This window comes from Melanotaenia boesemani, chromosome 10 (assembly GCF_017639745.1).
Source record: "Melanotaenia boesemani isolate fMelBoe1 chromosome 10, fMelBoe1.pri, whole genome shotgun sequence".
Lineage (NCBI taxonomy): Eukaryota > Metazoa > Chordata > Actinopteri > Atheriniformes > Melanotaeniidae > Melanotaenia > Melanotaenia boesemani.
Window position 1 is genome coordinate 36940025 of NC_055691.1, and position 11892 is coordinate 36951916.

General features: G+C 43.5%; 1 protein-coding gene and 1 long non-coding RNA gene across 4 annotated transcripts in view; one reads left to right on the forward strand and one right to left on the reverse strand.

Moving 5' to 3' along the window:
• plcg2 (phospholipase C, gamma 2) overlaps nucleotides 1–11429 on the reverse strand; it is a 55606-nt gene extending 44177 nt beyond the window's left edge. The window contains exons 1-3 of one of the 3 annotated variants that reach the window (XM_041996423.1): nucleotides 11078–11429; nucleotides 10312–10395; nucleotides 2236–2421 (exon numbers count right to left, since the gene is read on the reverse strand). In XM_041996423.1, coding sequence (XP_041852357.1) covers nucleotides 2236–2419 — 184 coding nt within the window. In that variant the 5' untranslated portion in view covers nucleotides 2420–2421; nucleotides 10312–10395; nucleotides 11078–11429. Of the gene's footprint in view, nucleotides 1–2235; nucleotides 2422–7512; nucleotides 7585–10311; nucleotides 10396–11077 lie in introns of those variants that run through there. The other 2 variants (XM_041996421.1, XM_041996422.1) reach the window with 2 other exon arrangements.
• Nucleotides 6934–7311, forward strand: LOC121647209. Its single transcript, XR_006011813.1, has 2 exons — nucleotides 6934–7056; nucleotides 7160–7311. It is a non-coding gene; the product is annotated as an uncharacterized LOC121647209 (long non-coding RNA).
• Nucleotides 11430–11892: the final 463 nt, after the last annotated feature.

An 11892-nucleotide genomic window follows, 5' to 3' on the forward strand; every position in this document is an offset into this window, starting at 1 on the left:
TCTCTTGACAGAAAGTGTGTATGTAGTAGAATTCCTGTGTATTTATATTTTATTTTTGTTTATTATTTTGTTGTTTAATTTTGTTTTCATCTCTTGGCTGTATTTTGTGCTCATTTCACCAAATTTTCACCCAAAACAATGCTGCATAACAACGAGCCATCTGCCCCTTGCTACTGGGCCACGTTGAGCCGTTTTACTCAGTACAACTTCCACCGCTGACAGAAATTCTGAATAATTTCCTTTGTATTTACATCCCCGCGTGTCGCTGCATGATGGAGACGAGGTCCAAGGACGGAGGTAGATTTCTAATCCATGTTTTAGCTCCACTTCACTCCAGTCAGTCCGGTTTGATGTTATTAAAAACCTGAATAAAACAGTTTCAACTTGTTATAAGACTAGTTTGCTTTTTACAACCAGATGAGTTTTATTTATTTAACCAACTCACAATTAAAGAAATTAGTTTTTATTTTCCCAGAAAGCAAAACCCACTGATTCCTTTTTAACAACCATTATTTGACTGTGAGGAGAAAAGAAGCCTCTTTCATGTAAAACAAACTAGCAGAGACCAGCCGTCAGTTTTAGAATCTCTATGCTTTTCTACGTTTTACTGGAGCTGCAGAAGTTTGCGCTCCTGAACGCAGCACACATGCAGCGGAAATGCGTTTCCATCCCTTCAGACCAGACCTGGCTCTATAAAGACAAATAACAACCACCATTTATACCTTGTTTCTTTCACTTAAAGGTGCTACACCATGTATTTGGCTGTATTTTCAACAACATAACATACAAGTTTTGCAGCGTAAGTCCTCAGGATATGTTTGCTTCTCCTTTTTGTGCCAAAGGTTTAATTTCAGAACAGTTAAATTCCCAAATGATTCCCAAATAATTCTTGTTGGTTTTTCCGGTTTCTTTAAATTGGAACTAGCTTTTTAACTGCAGCCCATCAGGACCACAAACAAACCAAATGCAACTGATTAAGAGCCACAAAGTTGCCGGAGACAGCTGTGCTCTGATTTCATCGGCACTGACGTGTCGGATGATCCCTCGTCTGCATCGGGGTGGAGTAAGGCAGGTGTTACAGAGGAAAAGCAACTCGTTCATGCAGCGCTGTTCTGGTGACTCTTCAATAAACAGTAGGGATGGCTGGTGCTAAACATCCCCAAAACTGTCATTAGATGCTTGGTTTTCTCCAGGAAACAAGCCTGAGAAAGAGGTAGAGACGCTCGGTGCTTCCAGGAAGATCCTTCAGCTGAATCAGTTAATAGCTGATAAAACTAAGGCATGCTTCAGGGTTTCTCATGCCAGCTCTTACTATAAGCTTTATCTGAAAGCAAAGATTTCCAGAACAGCGTGGCATCACAGGCTGGACGTTTGTCCAGGTGTCCAGGTTTGATTACTACGTTTGCACACAGGAGCACGGTCATATGTGAAAAAGCCGTAAGCAAACGACTTGTTCCTTTCAGTGTCATTAGGAAACAAAAAGCACCAAAACTGGCTTTTACCAGCCTGCAGCTGCAAATACGTCTTTGTTCTTAATCTGTTTTTCCTGGTTAAATAAAGGTTAACTAGTAAAGAATAAATAAAAAGGCTGGGGCTTTTCTTACTTCAGTTGGACCGCTTACTTCAGCCCTGGCTTATTTGCAGACCTGACATACTAAAGTGTGGGTGCAAGTAGTTAGTGCTCGTGTAAAAATGGAAGCTGCTTTTAGCTGCAGCCGTCACCACAGCCACCTGCACAGGCACAAGCTAGCGAGAAGAAGCAGGACACCCAAAATCTGTCATTTCACATTTCTGTGTTATTTCTACGCCTAAAAAATGTTACAGTTTTCGGCCTTACATGCAGAGAATGCTGCAGGGCACATCTGGCATGTCACACATCAACCACTCAGTCGTCCATGTGGCGTTCTGGTCCACCTCCGCACCAGTGGGCAGTAATGGGATCATTAGTACTTATATCACTACTCAGTATCAGCAAGTACTTGTACTCTTTTTGAAAAAAAAAGTGGTATCAATGCATCTCTAGTTAAAATAATCCTGTACTGTATCACTGTGTCCAGATTTCGGCATAACCACCACTAAACAAATCAAACTGTTATAAAGTTTACAAGTTATAAAATTAGTGACTAGATTTTTCATACAGCTCTGGAGAAATAAACTCAGTGACGTCATTAAAACGGAAGAAAAAATATTTCTAATATGTTGTTGGTCATTTCCACCTGAGCTCGGTATACTTACAGACGCCGTCGGTCTTGTCTGCAGTGCGTGTCCACGCCACCTGCTTGGTCTCCATGATGACCTGCACGGTGAGCCGCTCCGCCTTCTGCCGGAACACCGTCATGACTACGCCCATCTCCATGTAGCTCTTGATCTGGATCTTCCTGTACTCCGTCATCTCGCCCTGCTGCCCCGAGTGAGCCATCTCTGCAGCGGAGACACAACAGATTCTCGTTTGCATGGTCTCATCACTTCACGCAGCTCTTCTGCAGATGTTTAGCCCTCCTGTCATCTCCTCTTTCAAATGTGAGGACAGTGCCTGAATATTTACAGACCTACAGAAATACCACCACCTACTAACTCTTGCCAACAAGTTCATGAGACTGGATTTCCCTCCAAACAGAGGTGCAGATTTCATCAAGTAAAAAAAGCTGTAGATGCAAGTGTGCAAACATCACACTTCCCAGTTTGCTTCTGAATATTTACTGATTTCCTGTAACAGCGTTGAGTCGTCGCCTCCCACTGAAAAGCCCCGCCCAACGTTTCACATCAACTCTGCTGAAATCCCTACATTTCAGGAAGTGTTTCATTGGACGAAAGGCATCAACATTCTTAATTTTATAGGTTTCCAAGAGAATAAACACTCTAAAATTCAGTTAAGACCCTTTACCCTGTTTGTAATGTGGGTGTAAATACTGACACGTACAGTGTAAGTCTGCTAGATAAATTCTTCCATCATCCAAATTTCATATCTTTTAGCTGAACATTAGCAGCTGGTGGGAATCAGTGCAGACGGAGAACCGCTGAGATGAGGGAGGACGAAAAGCTGCAGCTTTTTGTTGGAAATCCTAAAATTTCAAATGAACTGGACCAAATATGAGAGCTTCATTCAGGGTGAAAACAAGCAAACAGGATGGAAATATCCAGTCACCTGCTTCACACACATCATTATTCAGATGGTTTCCACTGTTCTTTGTTCTTAGAAAAATTCCTACTTTAGCTTAAAAACCAACTTTCGTAATCTTTAGAAAAATAAAGTGCAACCAGGGAAACCTGCGTCTCCAGGCTCAAACTAATTCTGTACAATAACTGATCAATTATTTACTTCACAGGAATCAGAGTAACATGAATTTTATGGATCCTGCCAACCATGAACATATTCTTCCCGCCTGCAAACCAGTTTCTTTCTGCAGCTCTAACAGTGAGACTGAACTTCAGAGCTGAGGAGTAACGCACTAAATGTGTCTGCAGAGCTGGAAGAAGGAAGCATCGCATTCATCAGTGTGTCACCTCATTGTGTTTTCACTGGTTCATTCGTTCAGCTTTTTAACCACAGAGGGAAGGATTTTCAGGTTAAAACATTTCCTCTGGTTTCGTTCATGTTTTAGTTTTTAAACCGTTTAATATCATTTACATCTTTAAACTCTGTTCTGACAACGTGGGGCAGACGTTGCTTTAAACGCACGAACGGTCTCTTTTAGATGTCAAAAATCTTTTTCCCGCAGGCTGGATTTATTTCTTTTTCTAAACAACAAATAACGTCTTCAGAATGCTGCGTTATATGCTGCAGGACAGCATGAACATACAGAGCTAAATGTGTGACGGTCAAATGGACCAACATCCTTCTGACTGCTGCAGGACGGTGCACATGGCAAAACATTACTTACAACAAAAAGGATTTTTGTGCACAACCGATCTTCGTCTTGTTTGCAAGTTTGCTGATTAAACTTGAGTGAAAATGGCATCAGAATGTGTGGAGGCATTTCACAGCGTCAGTAGAAACACATCAAACTTAGAAAAACGCATCACTGATATGAAGAGATGCCGCATGGATTTGTTAAGATGTTACTTCCTCGAAGCAAAAGACATACAGGAGGAGTGGAGAGTTGCTGTCTGAGACTCTGAAAACAAAAGATTACCTATAAGAAAATTTAAATATAACATGTTAAAGCCATTTTATCCAGTGTTTAACATAAATCATCAGTTGATGCAGCTAATGTGTTCAATGCAAAACATGCAGCATTTCATGAGGGAGGATCTCCAGAAAACTAGAGTTATGTCGCTACAGCAAACACAAAGTGAGTTGTGTAACGCCTCATCAATGGAGTCTCCTTCACACTGAATCAGGAAGCTGATGCACAAGTATTGTGATGAGAGGGTGGACACGTTAACACTAACTACAGCAGCACTTCTGTTTCTGCTTCTCATTTACAGCTCTGGTTAATGCAGCAAGCCTACGGACAGGAAAGGCAGCAGAAACCAGAACAAGCTGTAAGATCTGAGCTGGAACTGCCGTCATGAAGCCTGACTACAGCCGAGGACAACGAGCAGCCCACACGGAGCAGCCACGGCTGAGAAAATTAAAATCAGGAGCTGTCTGATTCTACGGCTAATCCAGCTCCTCCATGTTACACAGATGTTGGGGACAGATGTTTACCGTCAGACCAGGATGGGAGAATCTGAACAGGATGACTGGAAGTTGGTTCCTTAAAATCCAGGAAGAATTGTGTGCACTTCATTCTGGTTGTGGGATTTTGGACAGTTCGCTTATTTAGTCCACATGGGACGAGCAACTGTCCCATAACGAATCCTGTGGGGCTCGGTGGTCCAAACCAGACTCAGTATGCCACCAAACTTCAGGTACAAGTCAGTTATCTTTAACCCCTTAAAATCCAGAAATTTCACCTAAAACTGTTTTTCATGGATAAAAGACGTGATGTGGACCAGCTGTCCTACTGGACCAGCCGTCCTACTGGACCAGTCGTCTCACGAGATCAGTCGTCCTACTGGACCAGTTGTCTCACCGGACCAGTCGTCCTACCAGACCAGCGATCCTACCGGACCAGCAGTCCTACCGGACCAGCCGTTTCTGTTGCAGCATGGTCTGTTACTGGAGCACTGTATGGATTCAGAGATAAACTTGGTGACTGATCAGAAATGAGTGTTTACTGAATCTTCAGTTATGACTGTAGCCTGGAAGGATTTACATCATTCACATGTCAGGAATCTCAGCTTTCCAGCGGTGTAGAACCTGCGTATGTACGTGGAAGACAGACTGAGTAAAATACAGATTTACCACGTCTCAGCGGGCGAACCTCAACCACTGCAGAGAAGCAGCTTCTCATACTGATCCTCTTCTCTCTGCTGCTGACGCTGTTCTCAGTGACTGGTAGAAAAGCGTGTCATCATTTTAGGCCGTAAAGGGAAACGCAGCTTTAGTGGCCGTTACAGGATCTAAAGTCTCGGCTCTGCAGGTTGTAGGCCTCTAATGACCAGCTTGGTTTTTGATGATGACGTTATCGGACGTTAATCTCACAACCGCAACAACGGCGAAGAGGAGACGTCCGGATAAATGTTGAAGCTTCAGCTGCTGAAGAGGAGCAAGCGTTAACCTTCATCTTCACGAGATCCAGGAAGTAACAGAAGAGGGTTTCTGAGGATCTGAGCCATCCAAACTAAACCAGTTCAGGTGAAGGTGTGCCATGCAAACTGGATGTTTCTGAGCGGCTCCAACAGGTCTCACTAGTGGGACAGCAGGGAGACCGGGACTATCAGGATCCTGGTGGGACGGCAGGGAGACCGGGACTATCAGGATCCTGGTGGGACGGCAGGGAGACCGGGACTATCAGGATCCTGGTGGGACGGCAGGGAGACTGGGACTATCAGGATCCTGGTGGGACGGCAGGGAGACCGGGACTATCAGGATCCTGGTGGGACGGCAGGGAGAACGGGACTATCAGGATCCTGGTGGGACGGCAGGGAGAACGGGACTATCAGGATCCTGGTGGGACGGCAGGGAGACTGGGACTATCAGGATCCTGGTGGGACGGCAGGGAGACTGGGACTATCAGGATCCTGGTGGGACGGCAGGGAGAACGGGACTATCAGGATCCTGGTGGGACGGCAGGGAGACCGGGACTATCAGGATCCTGGTGGGACGGCAGGGAGACTGGGACTATCAGGATCCTGGTGGGACGGCAGGGAGACCGGGACTATCAGGATCCTGGTGGGACGGCAGGGAGAACGGGACTATCAGGATCCTGGTGGGACGGCAGGGAGAACGGGACTATCAGGATCCTGGTGGGACGGCAGGGAGACCGGGACTATCAGGATCCTGGTGGGACGGCAGGGAGACCGGGACTATCAGGATCCTGGTGGGAGGCCGGGTGACAGGACTTCGGGCTTGCAGTTATGTGACTTGAATATTCATGAGTGGCAGGAAATAAATGGTTCAGACTCAGCAGTACTTGTTCAGCCAGCTGATTGAAGGATGTGTAAAACCGGTGGAGTTCCCCTCTGAAGTGACTCATCTGACACGTATTCCTCCTAAAAACCAGCGGTGTAGATCTGACATGTAAACGCTGATGCTTGGACCCTGCTGGAGTCCTGCCTCGGCCCGTTTCATTAGTCTCTGTGTTCTTTCTTTCCTTTTTTTTTTTAAATCATAAAGTTTAAACTTTGATTTAAAACCTTTTAGTGGCTCTTCACTGTGACGTGGACACACAGTGAAGTTTAATTAGATACTGAAGCTTGAGCCAAACTGGTTGGTTTTAAGGAAGAAAGGTGGGTTTTGAAATAAATCTTGAAAAAATTTTGGACCCTGGTATGAATTTGGTGTAAATAGTTGCTTAACAATTCCTCTTTGCTCATTCAAGCTTCACTAATGTAGTTCCAGTCTGTTTTTACAGAATGGAGGTGTGTTACTCGCCTCGCTGTGTGCGGCCGTGAGGACAGTTCTTCATATTTAACTTGCAAATGATCAACTAAAGGGCTCTTTGGAAACTTTGAATAAATAAATTGATAAAAATGAAACTAAAAGAGGGAAAAAAAAGTCCAGTTAAGGTAAAAATTAAACAAAAAGATGCTACAAAATTTATCATGGAAATAATTCTTTTATATCATAATGTGATATTGTGGGGAAATAACTTTGGTTTTCTGGTTCCAGGATCAAGTTGTGTAATTTTACTCGGTTTTCCAGCCTCTGCTTCTCCACGTTCAACTTCAGATGATGCTGCATTCACTGTACCTCAGAACTGGCAAGTTTCTCTTTCAGCTGAATTAACTTCCATTCAGCTTCATTTAAAAAGACGATTTGATTCAGTTTGATTTGATACAAATTAAAAAAACTTTATTCATCCCTGACGGGTCTCTCCATAAAAAGACAAAAGGATAAAGAGAAAAAGCCCACAAGCAACGTTCAAACCCGGTCAGGACACGTCAGATCAGAAAAAGAAACTAATATTATTATATTATAGTTTTTATTTCAGCTTCTAGCATTATAAAACGTCATATTTTTACCATGTCCACACTTTGTTGTGCTGTGTTGGTTTGTTTCTGCTTTTCCCAGAAGCCAAGGCGTATGCAGCTGTCCGGTTAATATTTAGCTGGAAACTGCTCCATGTTTTCCTGGTGAAACCTTTACCCTCGATGAAAGGACAGGCCCTACTGTTCACACTGCAGCTGCAGTCAGATTAGCTCATTTCCTCATACTGATGCAGCAGCAATGCATGCCACAGAAACGGGTTCTGACCCACAGAAGGATCAGAGAAGCTCTGACCAGAGCTCAAACATACGAGAGCAACGCTGTGCTGTCGGGGAGACGTCAGAAGCACATCAGAGTCCAGTTTCTTAAGTAATGTCCATTTTCATTTCAGGCTGTGAAAGTCGTCATAACATTTGAGAAGTTTAAGCAGAAAATGTTATTTTTAGTCAGTGATTAACTTTCATCTTAACAACTGACTGAACATTTGTGTTTAAGATGCAAAGCAGCAGCACGTCCTGACTGGGTTTATCTCTGTTTGAACTTTTAGTCTCATCAACAAAAACTGTTAATTTGTTGTATTTTCATCCATTTTTCAACAAACAAGTGCACTTATTGTTGGGGTATGTGGTGAAATGAGACACAAACAGGTTGTTCTGTCTGTTCAGGGTTGTGGGGGCTGGAGCCTACGCAGCCACAAGCTGAGCGGCAGGTACACCTGGACAGGTTGCCAGTCTGTTGCAGGGAGACCAACAAGCACAAGGAGAACATGCACATGAAAGGCCCCCAGGTGAGATTCAAACCAGGAACCTTTTTGCTATGAGGTGACACTAGCCACAACACCATCAACACAATTTAAATAAAAAGAACGGTCAGTAGAACTAGCTAGTAGTCGTTGATCTGGATCCATCAGATTGCTTCAAATCCACTCTGTGATCACTCAGTTTCACCTGAAAAATCTGTTCTTAAGGGAATTTTGAAAGACACGACATGTTCAAGCTTCAGACTCAATGTTTTTCCTCCAGGTGGGACATTTAGGATGCCAAGCTCCTGGTTTAACTGGTTTAATTCATCAGTCATCAACATATTAAATATTGATAAGTACATTTTAACCTTTGGTAAGATAGGTGAAGAACAAGATGACCATTTTCATTTTGAGAAAACAAAGAGAGCACATCAGAGCCAAAGCAAGCCGTCTCCTCACACAGGAAGAAAGACCAGGCTGCTGCACAAACACCACCAACAGGTTTTTCTGTCATTTAAATGCACCTGCTTGGTAAGCAGACTACAGGGATATATGACGCGTGCAGTTGTTATGCTCGACGGCTGGTGGACGGATTCACTCGTAACCTCTCTGCTTCGTTTTTCTATTATAATATTAAGGTCGACCTGCAGACACTGTGCACCTACTTTCAGTTTCTTTGGGACCCTTGTGCTGTCGTCTACATACTCCTGTCTGCTCTGGGTATATTTGAGCTTCCTTATTGGTTTTACTGCAGTTTAAAGCTGTTTGGAATTTCTTTTCACTGATTGAAACTGAGGCTTTTTTAACCTTTGGGCCTCTGTGTTAGTGCAAAGTAAACCTGGATGTCATCCCATGGCAGCCTCAGGGGAAAGATGCAGCCATCATGGCTCAGGTCAGGAACCAGTTACAGGTAGAGTTAACTGGTCCGGCTGAGGTCATGTGGTTTCTAAAGGTGGATACGAGTATTGTTGGGCTCCAAGTTTGTTGAGTAAACAGACTGAAACAATCTGTTTACAACAGGTCTAGAAAGCCGAACTGGATCAAATAAACTTCCAGAGAACAACAAGCGATGTAAAATGACCACAGAGGTACAAAACAACCCAAAAAATACACAAAATGTTCCCTAAAGGCGACAAATGGAGCCTAAGCAGAGACACCATGTGGCTAAAATGAAATTAAAATAGACAAATAGGATGTAAAGTGTTAGCAATCCACAGAGATGGAAAAATTATAACAAAGATACTTGAAGCTACTTCAGAGATGCAAAACACCCAAATGCCATAATGGCCACAAAGAAATGCAAAGAAAGGAAAAAAAGAGGAAAGAAGAGACACAGAATCAAACATAATCACCACAAACAGACCTAAAACTATCCTGAAGCAATGCTCCTGCATTCGGTTTGAAGGATTTATCTGCAATATCTAGTTTTATGTTTCATGAAATGCAATAAAAGTTTGTAAAGTTTGTTTTATTCTAATTATTTACAAAGACGAGAAGAGAAATATTCCATATCTTCACTGACCAACTTTGTGATGGTTGGAGATTGTAAATAAATCAGAAAATTGGCTGGAAATGCTCTAAAAAAGGCTGGTGAGATGCAAAGTAGGTAAGTTGGTAGTAAATACACTAACAGCATTATAGCAGATTCTAGCTGGGGACGGGTTAGGGTGTCAGGATTTGGTATAAAAGGAGCATGCACTAAGTATTTCCCAGTGATGATGGGACAGTAGTTTGTGTCAGAGAATCACTGACCAGTTTAAATCTTTCTCGCTGCTAAATTACAAAGCACCTCCGACACCCACTGTGCTGTTAAAGCTTTCAGGGAGTCTGTGGAAATCTGCTGGAAGACCATGACCTCCAAAACCTAAAGCAGCACTGCATGAGAGGCAGCCATGATCAAAATAGTCTCATGAGCAGGAAACCATTTTCACTCAACGCGGTCCAGATATGTAACCTGAAACTGTGTTACACAAAGAGGAAGCCCTACATTAATTCTTTAGGCTTGAGTCCACGTCAGAGGCACATAAAGACGGTGGAGGCGTGTTCTGTAGCCACATTCGTTCCTTTTCAGCTACTTTTTGGGAAAACTGACCTCTGGTCTTCGTGCCAGAGCTGAGAAGGACTCGGGCTGTTATCAGCGACCGCGATGGAGCTGAAATGTCTGGGCATGGATCACCTGCAGAGGAAGACACCTTTGATCAAGTGTTGGGAAGCATCTTATAATTAAGACATGAGGTTAGGGTAACAGGTAACAGGTGAATCAGACTGTGTGTCTCAGTGGGACTACCTGGATAAATAAAGCTTTTTAAAAAAAGTCTCCCCTGAGAGGTGATGCATATTTCTCCAAAAGGTCAGTCCTCTTTCTGGATGACTTACAGCAGCATGACCTCATAGACGATAAATATTCCTAAATCCCCTTATAAGGAAACAAACATTGGCCAGTATCAGTCTTTAGATTTGCTCACATTAAACACAGCATATCTGCCGCAACAAACTACAGATTCAATTTATCTTGAACTTTATAACCCGTCACTTTTTCTATCTAACGGGCCGCAGTGACGTTTTAGTGTTGAGATCCACAAAGACTGACATTTTAAGCTATTTAAGACTGCGTGAAATGCACCTTAGGATTTTCAAAGTCTCTGAATGTTTCACTCCGCACAGCCTCCGTTCAGAGCTTCGTCCAGGTTTGCCAGGAGGATGTTGTGAACCTGCAGCCGCTCAGACTTCCTCCATGAACCGCCTGGCCAGACGCGCTCTGCAGCGCAGCAACACGGACTTCCCTTCCTCAGCTGAACCCGTCACCCCGCAGCCCAGAGAAGACAAACTGCAGAAATATACCAGAAAAGTCCGCTTACCGCTCAGTAAAATGGCTTGTCGGCTCCACACAGTCGGCGCTTGTTTTCTATCAGATCATGGTTTGGAGGTTATAAAATGAAGCAGGAGAGGATGTGGAGTGTTGACAAAAGACCAGCCTGAGGACGGTCAGTTCCTCTATCCGCGTGTGCACAAGGAAGTAAAAGTTAACTTGCATTATATGCGTAGCTTGTAGGTTAAATATAAAAACCAATCCGGAAGCATGGACGTATCTATGCAAATGAGAAGCGCGGAGCCGCAGCAGCGACCTGCAGGACGCAGAGCCGGTTCTCCACGAGATGCTCTACAAACCAGCTTTAACGTGTCATTTTACAGTTTGAGGAAACTTCCACAGCCCGCTGCTGCCTCCGACATGAAAAGTAAAGAAGGGTTTGAATGGTGGTTCTCAACGTGAGGTTCGCGGTCTCTTGTGGAACACAGCTGTGCAGGCCGACAAACTGAAGCAGAAATTGGACTCAGATTGTACACCAGGACGAAGGCAGGCCAAACGTTTCCTTTATGTTGTCTGATTCTAATTTAAACATGCAGAGGCTATAAAACAGAAACAGAGATGAAGGAAAAAATGCAGCCTGGTCACTGTGTTCGCATGGATCTGCAACCAGCTCGACAGAAAAGGACCACTTTCTACTTTAACACTAGCACAACATTTCTGTTTGGTGAAATATTTTTTAACAATTTTTATTGGCAATAAATCATAACATTGAAAACCTTCTTCATTTCCCTTTTATACAGAGCAACAGTTAGAATAACAATGTGTCTGTAGGATGAGCAACCAAGTTTAGTATGTGGGTTGCAC